The 17,526-nt window shown below is 39.1% G+C and overlaps 1 protein-coding gene across 1 annotated transcript in view; it reads right to left on the bottom strand.

Annotated features, from left to right (window-relative positions):
• Positions 1-332: 332 nt before the first annotated feature.
• Positions 333-17,526, bottom strand: part of Sim1 (SIM bHLH transcription factor 1) — an 81,815-nt gene continuing 64,621 nt past the window's right edge. The window contains exons 11-12 of the mRNA XM_042679627.1: positions 5,867-6,269; positions 333-3,144 (exon numbers count right to left, since the gene is read on the bottom strand). Of these exons, the coding sequence (XP_042535561.1) occupies positions 2,414-3,144; positions 5,867-6,269 (1,134 nt within the window). The 3' untranslated portion in view covers positions 333-2,413. The remainder of the gene's footprint in view (positions 3,145-5,866; positions 6,270-17,526) is intronic.

Raw genomic sequence — 17,526 nt, 5'->3', positions numbered from 1 at the left:
CCCTATCTGTAGAATCCATAATTTATTCCTCCCATTAATTAGCCTACATATAAAAAGCCACTGGAATTACTTTAGTGACAGACTTTTCTTTAATAGCAGTTCCTTTACTTTGTTTCCTGTTTCCATTTCTTTTCCGGTATTTGTTCTTGACAAATTTGGTGGAAATTTTTCTATAAGTAGAAAACAGCTGCACAAATTTCCTTTCCTTTGTCAGACACTCATGTTTTGAAACATTTATCTGTCTATAGAATTCTGCAAAACCTTTAGCATTCTTAAAACCTTATTTCACATTGCAAATTGATCAGTCTATTTTAAATGTTTTGGAGGTTCAATACAAATAGTTGTCTTAAAAGTACTTACTAGTCTTTGTTTAGAAATTAACTCAAAATTGACTTTTATTGTATTTGAAACATTTTTAATGTAGATATGATTACTCCCTTTCTTATTTCTTTTTAGCATTTATATTGACAAATGTTGCTGTTACACAAATGATTAATTATATGTAACATCTTTTCTCCTGTACAAAAACCCCGTATTCAACTCTCAAATTATATCATACAGATTATCAACAATCTAGACTTCCAAATAATTGTATTAAACGAGGAAAATATAGTATTAATCCCTGAGTGTCCAATGTCATGTTCTGTTTTCAAAATGGTAAGTCATGTTCTTCTAGTACATTCCCCTCCTTGAATATGGCAAAAGTTTCAGACATGAGACTCCTACAAAATATTTTCTATGAGGCTTCTCTGATCAATTGTGTCACTTCACTTTGATTACTAGAGAATAGTGCATTAAATGAATTCTATTCTCCCTTCCCCTTATGAATTTCTAGCATCTACACTTTGTTTGATTCTAAGAGAAGTTTAACTGTTACTATACCTTCCTAAAAGAGCCCAAGTACCTGCTTAAGCTACAAACCATGAAGATCTTTGCATGTCCTGGCAAAACCAGGACAACTGGTCTTGACAACTCAGTGCAGAGTTAAGTAGCTCCCCACTCCGATTCTGCTGCACCAATGAACCACAGAGCCGTTGACCATTAGATCTGCCTTTCAGCACAGAGATCTGTGACCCAGACATGCCATGTGACCCATCTGAGATCACAAGAATCATTCACAGGCAGAGTCAGAACCAGAACCAGAACCCAGAGATCTTGGCATGTAGTTTCATTAGTCTTTCTGCTATATAGCACACATATAAAAAGCAAATTTTTTTGTTTTCATTGTTAACAAACAATAAAGAAACCCTGCTTATTATTTCCATCAGAGTACTCCTCTCACCCCCTTAACCACTTGCTTATCTGCTTTTATCTTAGCCCCTCTCCCTCACTACGGCACATCTGTGCTTTGAAATGTTTTCAAACTCTTGCCCAGCTGTCATATCACACACTTCACAGGTTTGCCTTCATTAATTCTACACTTAGCAGCCTTTTTTAATTTCTTAGGGAATTTGGTTTGAATTTTCTACTTGGTTGGTTTATCAGCAAGCCCCCAAACATGTTGCTTACTTAATTCTGAGCCATCAATTGTTTCGAGATAGCATTTTGTCCTTCTCTGACCCTGGCCTTGCCATCTTCATTAAACTACTTTCTGCTGAGCACACCACACTTCAGATGTGTTTCCTACCATCTCAATGCTGCTACTTAGAAAACCCCTTACTCCTATGACAGTGCAATTCTGGCCCTTGTCTATCTCAAAAAGTAAGGTGAAAACACACCACTTTCTGATTGTTTATACTGGATTGCAGGTGAAAGCACATTCTTGTGCCACAGCCAGACCATTTCTTTAATTTATGCCTGAACCAAATGAGATGACTGGTTTGAAACCACAAAGAAGAAATCAATTTATGAGATGTATCTCTTTCTTCCTTAGTTATTTTGAGCAGGGACATTTTGTTTAAGAAGCTTCATATAGTAGAGTTAGGGAAAGGTGCCCTGGTCTGGTGTGTTTATCATATATGTTCTCTATTTCTGCATGGTTAGGTGTGTTTCTGGCATATATTCTCTATTTCTGCGTGTAAAGTGCACATAGCATTTGTGAAGAGTGAGTAATCTGTCTGTAGGAATTTAATGGATCATTACAATACAACATTGCCATTCTTCATCCCTTCCATGTGGCATATATGCTTCCTTGATTTACATGAGTATTTTTCAATTCAAATACGTATCGATTTTAGTTCCCATATAATTGGATGGGCTATTTATGTAGTCACTTTATCTCCATTATCTGTATATAACCCAGAATGTTAGTGCTATGTTTTCTTCTTTGATTTCATGGGAACACATGTCATATACCCAGGAACTTAAATTACCCTCTCTTGACAATCTGTGGTGTAGTAAGTGCTGGTAATGGGACATTAAACTATAAATATGTTTCAGAGACCCTTGAAGAACAAAACATTTTAGAAAAACATCAGCTTCCATTGGTTATTATAACAGATGTTCCTTTGTGTCCTTGTGCTGGGTCTGGCTGCATCCTCAGATGGGAAGTTACATCAAAGTGGGAGCCATTACAGCCCAACGAATAGTTTCTGATGGTTTCACTGTCATATAAGTGCTCCAGGGCATATCCAGTTAATGTGTAAGCATGCTTATCGAAATACTGCCGGTGGGAGCCAAAGCAGTTTGGAGAGACAGCAGAATGGTCTCCTCCTGTCTGATGAGGAGACATATCTGCATGCAGATAGTCTTTAGCTAGGATCAAACTGGATTTTGAAATACGATCGGAATTGGGGCTACTTATCCGAGACAGTGCGGTGGGACTGTTGTCATAGTCATTTTCATGGGGACTCAGCATCTTTCCCTCTCTCTGCTGGATGTGGTCGCAGGGTGACGTGCTGGCAAGGGTGGAGCTATGGCAGACTTCACCTGTTGTTGGGGGCTGTGGGTAGTTTGCAAAACAGAGAGAGTGTTTTTTCCCAGCTCCGTTTATGGAAGCCAGTTGGTCTGGGGGAACTTTTCGGAGCTGCAATCTGTTCTCTTCTTCTTTAATCATTTGTTGGGTAGCTCTGATCAGAGTTTCAATTTTGCTTGGTTCCTGTGGGCTGCTTTGATACTGCTCCGTGCGGTATCTCTCACCAGATTCACTGGCTGACCCTGGGTCTGGGGAACTAACCACACTATCTTCATCCCAATGACCTCGTCCTGGAAATCAGAAAATGTAAAAAGTAAATCGGTTAAAAATTCATGCATATGTGCACGCATGCATGTGTGCACGTGCGCGCACACACACACACGCACACACACACACACATTTCTTTTCCTATTAAAGTATATCATACACGTTTAGTTTTTTTAACGTAAAACTTAAGTTAGACACACACCTACGTGCCAGAATAGTTGCTTTATTGTGCTGGAACTTGTGTTGAGATCACATAAAGTTGGTGGACATTAAGTACAGATAAGATTTATAAAAATATTTTTAGACCATAGCCTTATTGTGGGTTGTGAATGCCAAATGGCAAATTAGGAATGTTTCTACCTCTCTCTTTGCATTTTATTGGATCTTTCCAGCTTCAAAAAAGAAGGAAGGAAGGAAGGAAGGAAGGAAGGAAGGAAGGAAGGAAGGAAGGAAGGAAGGAAGGAAGGAAGGAAGGAAGGAAAAGAAGGAAGGACATAGAAATTGGTTTATGGTATTCTTGAGAGCGGTGTTGATTAGAGTGATGCCTGGAAAATGCTTTCAGTTAAGCTTGAAAAAGACAATAGCATAGACTGAACCTTTTTTTTTCTATACTACATAAAATAAATCACTGAAAATGTTAATGTCATTCAATGAATCTAAACAAGGGTTATATAAAAGCCCTTTAATCTTAACTTTCAACTAGTCACGGATTAAAATATATCTTTTACATATATGTGTGTGTGTGTGTGTGTGTGTGTGTGTGTGTGTGTGTGCGTGTGTGTTGATGGATAGATACAGATATATTTTGTCCCAATCAAAATATAACACTACTTTATTAAAGGACAGGGTAAGCATTCCAACTTCCAAGGTCATTTTATAGGAACTCTGATATCTCAGATGGCTTCTGAAGCAATATGAAGAATAAGTAAATATTAGCCGAGTGCCAGTGGCTCCCACCTATAATCGTACTACTCAGAAGGCTGAGATCTGAGAATCATGGTCCAAAGCCAATCTGGAAAAGAAAGTCTATGAGAGTCTTATCTCCAAGTATTTACCAAAAAGCCAGAAGTAGAGCTGTGGCTCTATTGGTAGAGTACTACTCTTGAGTAATAAAGCTTAGCAACAGTGCCAGGGTCCTGAGTTCAAGCCCGGGATTGGCACGAGAAAAAAAAAAAGAGTAAGTAAATACTAACAATTTGAATAACTTGCTCTGAACCAAGGAGAGAAACATAATATAAATAAAATGGATACATAATGCATCCAAAATATATTCCAAGGCAGTCTGATATCAATGTAAAAAGCAAGGAAAACAATCAAGCAGAGACATACAAAAACTGAAAGCTTCCTAATGCAGCAGAGTTGCTGTGGATCACGCCATCGCTGCTTGCTTCCCTTTCCTCTTTCTTTCATATGTTATTTCTAATATTTTCTTACAGACCAGGTAGGTGAAGCCAGGATTTCCCCTGCCCTTCTTTCTTTGACAAGCAATTGCCCTTTGATCTTCATTACTAGACTACTGAAATGTTCCTTGATTCAGAACAGCCTGTCTACTCAAAATAAAAGCTGAAGACTAAAAAAGCAAGAATGGAAACAAATTAAAATTATTCCTAGAAGGCCATTAGTGTCTGGGTGGCATCTGACAGGAGACTTTATCAATGGATAAAGACGAGGAGAGTCATTGCCGGCCTTCTCATCAATATGTGCCACTGACTGACTTTTAATGAAACAGTGAGGGTTTCAAAGAACCGGCCTGGACCCAAGCTTGAAATGCACAGGGTGGGTTCTCCAGCTTACTTTGAAATGAACAAAGAAAAGCATTTCCAATGATCAAAGCCTTAACTTCAGGGCCTATTTCCATGTGTTGCAAAGGCTGTGTGATAATCCTAAGGTGAAAATCTCTGTGGTTACTAAATGTCCTCCATCCTTACTGCAGGCCACTGTGGTTGTCATCATGCGGAGGGACAGTGGGTGGGGCAGTTAATGGATCTGGGTACTAAATGCCAGAGAGGCAGAAGACTATGGCATCAGTGACTGACCTCACCAATCTATCGATAGTCCCCTCACTGCAAATAAACCCTGTTATAACTCAGTGAACCACTATTCACCTCCACCTTTGATTCCTGGCACACAGAAATACATGCATACATGCATGCATGCATGCATGCATGCATACATACACATGCATGCATTTACATGGACCTATATGCATATATGCAGATGTACACACATACATATATAGAGATGGCAAGTTCAATAGGAAAAATTTGACTTTGATTTCTACTTTTCATGATTTTGGTTTTGTGCTGATACTGGGACTTGAACTCAGTGCCTGGCTGGATGCTGTTCCTGACTCTTGTTCAAGGCTAGCACTTTACCACTTTACACCTCCACTTGCGTCTCTTCGGTGGTTAATTTGGAGATAAAGATCCTTAGATCTTTCCTTAGATCCTGGGTTCTCAGCCTCCTGAGCAGCTAGGATTTCAGGCCTGAGCCACCGGTGCCCAGCACATTTTCCTTATTTTTTTTAAGATGAGAAACTTGTTGATCTCACTTGTCACATGTTCTGCAACTATGACCCAAATGAATACACTCAGCCCGAGTGGCCTTGGTTTTTTAACATTCCGAGCGAGTGCCAAAGGAGAGGCCCCCTGGAGCGGGCCACTCCAGACTCCGAGGTACTCGTGGCACCTGGCCCGGGAACCCTCCTCCCGCGCTGGGGGCCGCAGGAGTCCCAGCCGCTCTTACCCTGGATCCTGTGCACCGAGGCGATGTGCGGCATGCTGTTCTCGTAGGCTTCTCGGCTTTCCGGGGAGGCCTTGGTCAGGGGCAGGGCTGCCCGGGAGCCCCACCAGGGCTCCCTCCCGGCCTGCGGCGTCCCCAGGAAGTACCTGCCGGCCTCGCAGCGGCCCCCCTCGCAGGCCTGGGTGTGGAAGTGCCGGTCCTCCACCAGCCGGGAGTGGTCGAGCGCGAAGCCGTAGCAGAGCGAGCTGCGCTCCGAGAACTGCCGGTAGGCGCACGACGCGTCGTGCTGGGACCCAGCGCGCTCCGCGGGGTCCAGCAGCTGCGGGGACGCCGTGTCGGTCAGGGGGCTCCCGCCCCACTGGCTGTCGTGATCCGACTCTGATCGCTCCGTGTGAAAGCCCGAGTACTGAAACGGGGAGAGGGGGAGAGAAGGCCAGGGCCAAAATACATAAATGAGCTAAATACACACAAACAGACTTGGGTGCCCCCCCACCACACACACACAGCACCCCTAGAGTCAGGTTGGCTTGAGGCTGCCAAAATAAGAGTCACTGCAACTCCTGGCCAGCACCACCAACGTGGAATCGCTTAATAAATTGGATGATGCCTCCATAGAGAATCCTAGTGGTGGCCGAAAGCAGGAGTTTAATAATAATGATGAGAGGAGTAGGAGTAGGAGAAGTAGTCAGCCAAACTTTGGTAGCTCAATCTGTAACCCTAGCTACTCAAGAGGGTGTGATCTGAGAATCAAGGTTAAAGCTGGCCTGCAAGGGGTTGGGGACCCCCCGGGGGTAGGGGGGTAGGGGGAAAGAGGGTGTAAGATTCATCTCTCCAGTTAACCAGCAAAAAAAAAAAAAAAGCTGGAAGTAGAGTGTGGCTCCAGTGGTAGAGCACAAGCTTTAAGCAAAAAAATGCAAAAGAGAGTGAGATAAGAATGTGAGACTCTAAGTTCAAATCCTAGAAGTGGTTAAAAATTAAATAACAACAACAATAATAATAATACATAGCGAACATTGAAGTTGCAGTAACTGGATGAAGTCTTCCCAGTGAATTAGTCCAGCAAGTTCCTCTAGGAACACATTACTGACAACTTTGCTTTCCCCTTTGTATGCATAAGGGAGCTACAGCTCAGAGAAGGAAAGTGATCTGCCCCAGCCCACAGGGTTAGTCTGAAAAAGAATCAACAATCAACCCAAGTTCTTCATCATGCCCAAATGGTCTAATTTTAATTTTTTTCCAAAAAAAAAGCCTTATATTTTATTTCTTTTTGCTTTTGCTTTCCACTTTTTTATTCTTTTTCTTTACTCTTTTTTTTGGGGGGAGGGCAGATCTTGGGGCTTGAATTCTAGGCTTGGGCACTGCCTTTGAGTTTTTGTGTTCAAAGCTAGTCCTCTATTACAATGCCATTTCCAGCGCGTGCTCTCTCGCTCCCCCCCCTCTCGCTCTCGCTCTTTTGCACTCTTGCTGCGCTCTCTCTCTCTCTCTCTCTCTCTCTCTCTCTCTCTCTCTCTCTCTCTCTCTCTCTCTCTTGCTCTCTCTTGTTAGTAGTTAATTGGAGACAAGCTTCTCAAGAACTTTCCTACCAGCCTGGCTTTGAAGTGCGATCCTCAGATCTCAGCCTTCTGAGTAGCTGGGATTACAGATGTGAGCCTGTACATTTTAATTAGAAAAACAAAATACCAGCCTCTCCACCCTTTCACCAAAGGAAGTAAGGATGGCGCCCCTGGCCATACTGAGTAGGGCTCCCTGTATTACACAGCATCCTCCCCCATCCAGCCACTTGCCTCGGGGAAACAGAGCATCCGTGCTGTTCCAATATAGGAATTGCCCGCTCTCTGCTTGTTTTTGTAAAAGTAAAAACCAAGCCTATTTCTGAAGTACCCCAATCAAGACTTCTGAGCCCTGTTGAGAGGGAAAAGCCTTCCTGAGTGTACACGGGGAAAGTGCAAAGAACATTCTGCCCTTCACTTACAAAGGAAATTCAACACAAAGCATCCCTGCCATATAGGAGATGCAATTCAAGAGCACAGAAAGAAGAGTTGAAAAGATAAGCCTCTTGTCAATAGCCCAGAAACAACAACAGTAAACACACCACCCTGGGATATTCAAGTGAAGTTGATGGTTCATTGAGACCAAGACCTCATACTGCTTTGGAGCTACAAAGAAGAAGCTTAATCTCAACTTTTAGTGGGTTCTATGGTTGCGGTAGTTAAGAAAACCTATGGACATGAACCAATGTGCATCCTCAAAACTGCCATCCATCCTCACTCCTTTAAAGTGAGTTGTACTGCATGTTAACTCTTTTGAGAACATGACAACTTCATTTCTCAGTATAAACTATTTCAGGTGTTCATTAAATAACAGAAGAAGAAGAAAAAGAGAAGACTTAAAGAGAGGAAGAGAGCCAGCCAATCTACGCAGGAAGTGCAACATCATGATGGTGAATAAACACTGCATAAGAAGGCTTCTGGTCTTTCTTATCGCCCTGTAGCCATTTCTGCTTTCAAGTCTTAATTTCTTTTAACAGGAAATAATGTCATGATGACAGTAACCTACCAAGTGCTAAAACAGAGTTGGAGGTATTAGTGATGGACAGCCAGGCAAACTTGTTTCCAGGGCCATACCTACTATACCCTGCAGGATCATCTTGGGTAAATGATTATGTGTTTCATAGTGTCCTCTTGAAAATGATATGTTAATTTGATTAGACATTTTCTAATTTTCTGATAGTCTTTGTGCTATTGAAATACATGATTTCTTTGCTACTCTGTACATTCCACTAATTTGAAGAAGACAATCACAGACAGGAGGTGGTTCACACCTGGAATCCCAGCATTTGGGATGATGAGGCAGGAGATTCTTGAATTTGAGGCCAAGCTGCACTACATAGTGAGCTGCAGGCCAGCTCTGTGACTTTGTCTCTAAATAGATAAATACTGATAACTATAACCCAAGTCGAAGAATTTTTATTGTCCTAATAAAAGAAAGTCATGGGGCTGGGAAGGTGGCTCAGGGATAGAGTGCTTGCCCTTGCATACATGAGGCCCTGGGTTCAATTCCTCAGCACCACATAAGCAGAAAAAAAGCCAGAAATGGCACTATGGCTCAAGTGGTAGAGTGCTAGCCTTGAGCTGAAGAGCTGAGGGACAGCACCCAGGCCCAGAGTTCAGGCCTTATGACTAACTAAATAAATAAATAATTTTACTGCAATGCCAATTTTCCTTTCTATCCTATTATTACACAAGTTAATGAAGGTACATGCCTTTTGGTCTGTAGTACATTCTAGAATATAGAGGACATTTTATCCTTTTGAGCATAGAAAGTGATGACAAGTCATTTAAACCTAGCGATAGCATACCTTCCTTTCAAACTACAGAGTCAAGAAGCACAAATTATATCACATGTAACTCACAACATCACTAATATCAAAAAGCAGGAAACATAACTAACTTCAAGTTATTTATAAGTGAAAAAATGTATTTAAAAATTAAAAGATCAGCATTAGTTACTATGAACGTCTGGATGTAGAACTGGTAAACATAGTATAAGGGAAGGCAGAAGAGACTTAGAAGGAAGGGTGTTGACTTCAGTACATAGACTAAGCATTGATTTTTTTTAAAAAGTCACTTCTTGTTATAACTTCTTTCAAAAATAATTTAAATTTTTTAAAATCACTCTCAGAAAGGCAAATACAATTTTAAATGCCAGACTATAAACACAAGTCAGAATCTGGTGGTTTGCCAGTCACTGGGAAGGATGTCACAGGTGTACAAAATTTAAAGTGACAGCCTTTTTTAAAAGAGTCATTTCCACATGAGGAAAAATAGTCAGTTATTCCTCAGAGAGATGGCAGTGAAGGGAAAGAAGGAAGACGGAAATTTAGGGATTCATTAGATACATAAAGCATAAGACAGGCTAATCTAATTCTAATTTACCCCTTTCACCACACCATCATCCACCAAAAAAAAAAGCCCCTATTTTACAAACTGATAGGAAAAGGTAGTCTTATAATAGTATCACAGCCTATGAAGCATTAAGGAAGAATGAAAAATTAAGCTTCATATGAAACCCAGGGTGAAAGAAAACACAAAAATGAAAATGCAAATGCCTTGAGCTAATAAAAATTTTTAGCAAATAATTATGAAAGAAAAATTGTAACACTCCAAATTGAATTAAAATACCTCATAAAGTGTTTTCAGGTACACATACATAAACACACATGTGGCCCACTTGAAACCAGAAGCTTTTGCTTCACATGCACAAGGATTGGCTTGGTACCCAGCACAGCAAAAATAAATTACTACTACTATTGTTATTATCAGTGCTATGATGATTCACAAGTTGGAAAAAGAAGAATAGATGTGGTTGAAAACTTAATAGAAGAAATTGAAGAAAATCTGGAAAACATCTCAGAGGATTAAATTACAGAAATTAAAAATACCAGAAAGATTATAAAGAAGATATAAAAGGTTTGATATATGTATGTTTACATAGAAAGAAATGGAATTAGAATTGTTTAAATAAAAAAAGAGAACATTGTTTAAACACAAGAGGAGACTAAACTTAGAAAATCGATGTACATAATTTCAAGATTTAGTATATAGCTACTAAAATAAAGAGTGGTATTTATGGAGAAACAGAGATTGATAGAACAGGATAAAAAGAAGCCTGCAAAATCAGACCCACACAAATATTCTCAACTTATTTTTGAGAATTTAATGAAGGAAAGTTAGATTTCACAACCAATGATGCTGGACATTCATAAGCAAAAAAACAACTGGACTTCATCCTATGTGATCTATTAGTGGTTGCTTTAAAAAAATAGGTTAAACAATCACAGAATTAAAAATAGCACAAGAAAATTTCAAAATCTAGGGAAAAGTGAAAAGTTCTGAACTTGACAACAAAAGCACAATGCATATAGAAATATGATAGCTTGGACTTTAAATTTTAAAATCTCATCCTACAAAAGAACCTATTCAGATTATGAATAACAAACTACAAACATGGAGAAAATATTTGTAAACTATATAACTAACAAAGTACTAATTATCTAGAACATATAAAGAACTGCCTAAACTCTATGATTAAAATACAATAGGAAAAGATATCCAGATGGCAAATAATCACATGAAAGATGTTTGAAAACATCAATACGTAGGGACATGCAAATTAAAACCATTAACAATACAGTGAAATATCACAGCACACCTTTCAGGCTGGCTAAAATTAAAAATAATGATTCTACTAAACTGGCAAAGGGAACTAGAATACTCAGACACTGCTGATGAGATAGCCACTCCAGAGACAGTGTTACTGCATCTTAGAAACCTATATGTGCACATGCCACATGCAATCCCAGACACCTATCCCAGAAAAATTAAACTACATTTATTAAAATACCTGTGCATCAGTATCTATAACAGTTGTCCCCACATCCAGGTTCACTTTGTTTCCTTAGGACTTATCATCTGGCAAACGTTTAGGTACACGGTGGTATTATGTACGTTCACCATCACCACTATCCAGCTCCAGAACCCTTCACCTTGGAAAACTAAATCGTGAGCCCATTAAACAAGAACATCACCCTCCCCTCTCCGTGTGACCCCTGGAAACCATTTTTCTACTTTCTGTCTCTATGAATTCAACTATTCAAAGTATCTTGTGGAGGTACAAACATACATTATTTATCTTTTTGCAAGGCAAGCGCTCTTTTTTTTTAGATTTTTAAAGTTTTCTTGTAAGTGTGACATCCACAGGGGTTACAGTTACTAAGTCGGGTAGTGAGTCCATTTCCTTTTGAACAGTGTCAGCCCCTCCCTCACATTCTCCTCCCAACTTTCCTCCCCCTCAAGTTGTATAGCTCGTTTCCAATATACTATCTAGTGATCATCACTGATGAATTAGCTCACCCTTTGTACCACCATTTCTGTGCTCACTCTTCCCCTCCCCAAATCGGATAAACGTATACACAAAACAAAGGGTACAGACATCAAAATTTGCCTTTTTGTGACTGGCTTATTTCACCTAGAATAATATCCTCAAGGTTATCTAGAAATGTTAGAATTGCTTTCTAAGGTTAGCTGATAGTCCACTATACATCTATATTGCATTTTGTTTATACATTTATTTGTTGATGACTTGCGTTATTTGACTATATAAATATATGACTGTACCTATGAATCAAATAACATAGTACCATCATGTATATAAAGTAGAAACTATAGGAGACATAAGAACAAATGAGGAAACTTTATAATATTATATGTTGTATTAGATATATATGAAGAAAGATACTTTATATATTGGAGATTAACATCACTCTCAGTCTAAGACAAGTGAAGTTTAAACTATAATAAATACTATATATGGTTTTTAAAAACAATTAAATGATATGGCTATATCTCAAACTTTACATATTACCAATATAAAAGAAACTCTAGAAGTACTGAATTAAATTACATTGAGAATAGTCAAATCAAATAGATCACTCCATGGAATAGGAATAGTCACTCCATGGAATGGGATTAAGTTTGACATAGGCATATTAAATGTTAGGAAAACAAGATATTTAATTTAGTCTCAGGAAAAAATTAATTACTTTAATTTTTTTTGGGGGGGGTCCGGTCGTGGGGCCTGAACTCTGGGCCTGGGCGCTGTCCCTCAGCTCTTCAGCTCAAGGCTAGCGCTCTTCCACTTGAGCCACAGTGCCACTTCCGGCTTTTTTCTTTTGGCTTATGTGGTGCTGAGGAATCCCCAGGGCCTCAGGCATGCAAGGCAAGCGCTCTACCACTAAGCCACCTTCCCAGCCCGACAATAATTTTTTTAAAAAAAGGAAGAACACTTGTTGGTAGTTTTCAAAATTGATCAAATGTTAGCCCACAAAGAAAGCCTTAGTAAATTTCATGATGTGGGAATATTATAAAGAATGCTCTCTGATAGCAATAAATAAAAATAAAAATTTAAAACAAAAAAAATTAAAAAGACCCTTCTACCTAAAAAAATGTGTTAAATAACAGCTGGAGGGCTGGGAAGGTGGCTCAGTGGTAGAGTGCTTGCCTTGCATGCCTGAGGCCCTGGGTTTGATTCCTCAGCACAACATAAGCAAAAAGAAAAAAGCCGGAAGTGGTGCTGTGACTCAAGTGGTAGAGCGCTAGCCTTGAGCTGAAGAGCTGAGGGACAGCGCCCAGGCCCAGAGTTCAGGCCCCACGACTGGACCCAAAAAAAAAAAAATAACAGCTGGAGAAAATAAGCAAACACAAACACAAATTGCTCAAATTAGATTATAGTTTTTTGGAAAAATGATCATTGAAAATGCTATATATTCAACTGTATAGGATTAATAGTATTAAATATCCAAGTCAACTTAACTAAAAGAATAAGAATAAATTCATTCTCAGTTCAAATCTTGGAAACCACTACAAAGCAAAAGAAATCATAATAAGAAATGTTCAAAGATATAAGGATTGGGAAAAGAGCCCAAATCCTAAATTGAGACTTCAGGAAGAAAGGAAAGGAGGGAGGAAGGAAAGGAAAGAGGGGGAAGTGAGGGAGGGAGGGAGGGAGGGAGGGAGAGAGGGAGGGAAAATGTCCAAAGATACAAGTTGCTTATCCACAAAAATATAATACCTCTAAATACGTGACAGCATATTTAAATCTTAAGATAGTGCAAATTAAAAAAAAAAACACTAAGATATGACTTTTTGGCTATTAGCTTAGCAGCAATTTCAATGCTAGACAATGTCCTGGCATGGGGGCAGGTAGCAGGTGCCCCCACATCTCCTAAGTGGGAATGCAAACTGGTATACCCCCTGTTTAAGGAAATCTAGCAATGCCTTGCAACCAGCAGCATTTACTCCTTGACCAAGAGGTTTCTCACTGCAAAAAAAGACATCCTAAAAATACACCTCCACTATTAGTAAATAATCATACATAGGTTGTTTACTATACCAACATTTGCATTAGCAAAATAGCAATCACCTAAATGTTCAAATACAGGTGCTAATTGAATCAGCTTACTATATATGCATTTATCGTTTTTCACAGGAAAACATATATGAGAGAGAATTATATAGACATATATAGACATGAATATTCTTATATAGACATAAATATATGTGTATATAGACATAAATATTTTTATAATATATAATAAATTATATGTGTATGTGTGTATACATAATATATTATAATATTTAATGCACACATCTAATATACTGTTGTACATGTAAAAATAGAACAAGTAAAACATGCATGTATGTTCTAACTTTTATGAAAAGAAATCAAAGAAGGAGGCTAGAAAACAAGCCGAAGGATGGAAGGTAAAGGGAAAGAAGACAGAAGGATAGCGGTTGGAAATATAAATTTATTCTGCTACTGAAAAAGCCTAGAAGCAATGATAGGACATTAATACAAGCACACTTAATATACAGACCTTAATTTCTTAATATCCTTTTCCACTAAAAGGAACCAGAGCTTCCTGAAGAAATTGCTGATTCCAGGGTTGGGGTATGGAAAATGAAGGAGGATTTGAAACATTTCAGTAAGTCACAAAACAGGAAAGTGTGCTCACAAAATAAAAATGATGGGGTTGTTCAAAAAACACATGAGGCAGCTTGAAGAGATTCTCATTCACATACAGGAAAATTTTAAGCAAAGAAAATTCACAGCAAACTGTGAATTTTAATCCACTAAACAAAATAGTTATCAGTGAATTCATACAAATAAGCAAATTGATAAATGGAGGAGAAAAGAGAAATCTTCTATATAGAAGAGTGTTTGTCAACTGGTAAGTGTGGAATATTTAAATTAGAAAAAAAGTACTTTGCAATCAGTTTGAAGATTTCTGTGAGTGCAAGTTAGCATAGATGGTAAATCTAGGGAGGAAAGTTTTATAGGGAATGTGATGTTTTATAGTTTTAAAAAGTTGTCCTCAGAAAACTGTTTTAATTGACAGGGAAAATAACACTAATGATATCATAGAGAAACCTTGACCAGGTAACCAAAATTAGTATCTCCAACTCACTCAGAGTAGAAAGACATCCCATGCTTCTGAGTGTGATAGTCTGAAGACAAAATGTTAGTATGGAGTGTTCTAGCAGATAATCTATTGGAATCTGCCCATGAAGAAGCAGCACACAAACTCAACTTTTTAAAAATTGAGGTTTGCTGGGCTGGGAAGGTGGCTCAGTGGTAGAGCGCTTGCCTTGCATGCCTAAGACCCAGGGTTCGATTCCTCAGCACCATATAAGCAAAAAGAAAAAAGCTGGAAGTAGCTCTGTGGCTCTATTGGTAGAGCACTAGCCTTGAGCTGAAGAGCTGAAGGACAGCGCCCAGGCTGAGTTCAGGCCCCACAACCAGACCCCCCCCCAAAAAAATTGAGGTTTGGCTGAAGGTATGGCTCAAGTGGTAGAGCTCCTGCCTCACAAGCACAAAGCCGTGAGTTCAAATCACTGTATCAGTATCACCAATAATAATAATAATAATAACTGAACTGTAGTCCTCAAAAAACCTATAATCCCAAGGCAGGCAAAGATTGTAGGAATGAAGTTCAAGGCTAGCCCAAGCACAAAAGTTAGAGAGACTCCATATCAATCAATAACTAGGTGTCATGGCATGTACCTGTTATCCCAGCTATGGGGAAAATGTAAGTAGGAGAAACACAGCCAGGGTAGTCAGGCATAAAGAGAGACCCTCAAAATTAATCAGTACAAAGGAACCTCAAAAATAACCAATACAGGGGCTGGGAAGGTGGCTCAGTGGTAGAGCGTTTGTCTTGCATGCCTGAGGCCCTGGGTTCGATTCCTCAGCACCACATAAGCCAAAAGAAAAAAGCCGGAAGTGGCGCTGTGGCTCAAGTGGTAGAGCGCTAGCCTTGAGCTGAAGAGCTGAGGGACAGCACCCAGGCCCAGAGTTCAGGGCCCACAACCGGACCCAAAAAAAAAAAAGAAAAAAAAAAAGAACCAATACAAAAAGGGGCTGGAGGTGTGGCTTAAGTGGTAGGGTGCCCGCCTAACAAGCATGAGGCCTTGTTCAATTCTCAGTACTGAACAGAATCGAGTAACATGTAAGAAATAACAAGGAAGAAGTACTGGGCTTAAAGACATGAAAAGTACCTGCATATAAAATCCTAGACTTAATCATGTACTGAATGAAAACAACAAATGCTATTAGGGACAATACTGGTAAATTTTACATCTGGATGGTAAGATTAGATAAAACTATTTATTCACATTATACTTCTTAAGTGTGATTATGTAGAGAATATAAGTCATTAGGAAATCTACTTGTGAACCTAGGTATAGTACACAGGACCTAAATCTACTGTGACTTGCACCAAAGTCATCTTTCCTTGGGCCTTGTGTTACCCATTGCACAAAAGTAGGGACTGTTTTTCAGGATTTCAGTGAGAAGCAAAGAATTTATATCACAGCACATTTTAAAATGCAAGCATCAGCTGGGCCTTGGTGTTCACATCTGTAATCCTAGCTACTCAGGAACTGAGATCTGAGGCTCATGTTTCAAAGCTGGCCTGGGCAGGAAAGCCCTTGAGACACATCTCCAATTCACTACTAAAAAAGCTGGAAGAACTCTTGCTCACGGGGTAGAACTTTATTAGTCTTGAGCAAAATCAGCCCAGGGAGTACCTAGGCCCTGACTTTAAGCTCCAGGACCAGCACCAAATATTTTTTAAAAAGAAGATAAAAGGCCAATATTAGGATGAGGGAGAACAATGAAAGGCTGGACTTTGATTAAGGAGCACTGGACACCCTGTGTCTTGTATATGTTTATCTGATTTGAAGAAGGAAGGGGAAATCACAGAAATGACGAGACAAAGGGTAAACCAGTGCAATAGTGATACAAAAGACTATGTTGGGAAAGAACTTTACAACTTAACGGGGAGAGGAGAGTTGGAGGAGAGGAAGCAGGAGAAAATGAGTTCTGTTCAAAAAGAAATGAACTCATTACCTTACTTATGTAACTGTAACCCCTCTGTACATCACCCTTATAATTAAAAAAAAGCACTGGACATTTAAATGCACACATTAAATTGCAGCCCCTTGTAAAACCTTTTGAAGTCCAGAAAAAATAAATAAATGTATAAATAATCAATTCCATCTTCACAGTGAGATGGGTGAAAAAAAGAAATATGTGAATGCAAATATAAAAATGCAAACATATTGCAAATATGAGCCTATCATATAAAATATCTCAAGTCACTTCCAAGAAAGCAAAACATTATGTAAAAGTGATTTATCTTGTAGCCTACATTATCTAGAGGCCAGAGTTTTAGACCCATCTTACAGACATGTTAGAGGGTTATAAATAAAACAAATATATGTGTATGTGTCTGTGTATATATATATATATATATATATATATTAAATATATACATATTACACACACACACATATATATATATATATATATATATATTAAAGGATCACAAATTCAACATTCTCAACAGCCAGTCACTAAAACAAAGACTTTTTCTTGCAAATATTCCAATTCTGCCAGTGTTTCTTATCATTAGTTTGGTGAAAAGTCGTGGGGTTTGAACTCTAGGCCTGGGCACTGTCCCTCAGCTCTTCAGTTCAAGGCAAGTGCTGTACCACTTGAGCCACTTCAGCCAGTTTTCTGGTGGAGATAAGAGTCTCACGGAC

Source organism: Dipodomys spectabilis, unplaced genomic scaffold (assembly GCF_019054845.1).
Source record: "Dipodomys spectabilis isolate Male_0828 unplaced genomic scaffold, ASM1905484v1 ptg000053l, whole genome shotgun sequence".
NCBI lineage: Eukaryota > Metazoa > Chordata > Mammalia > Rodentia > Heteromyidae > Dipodomys > Dipodomys spectabilis.
The sequence above is the reverse complement of the archived record's forward strand: the minus strand, read 5'-3'. Positions and strand labels throughout refer to the sequence as shown.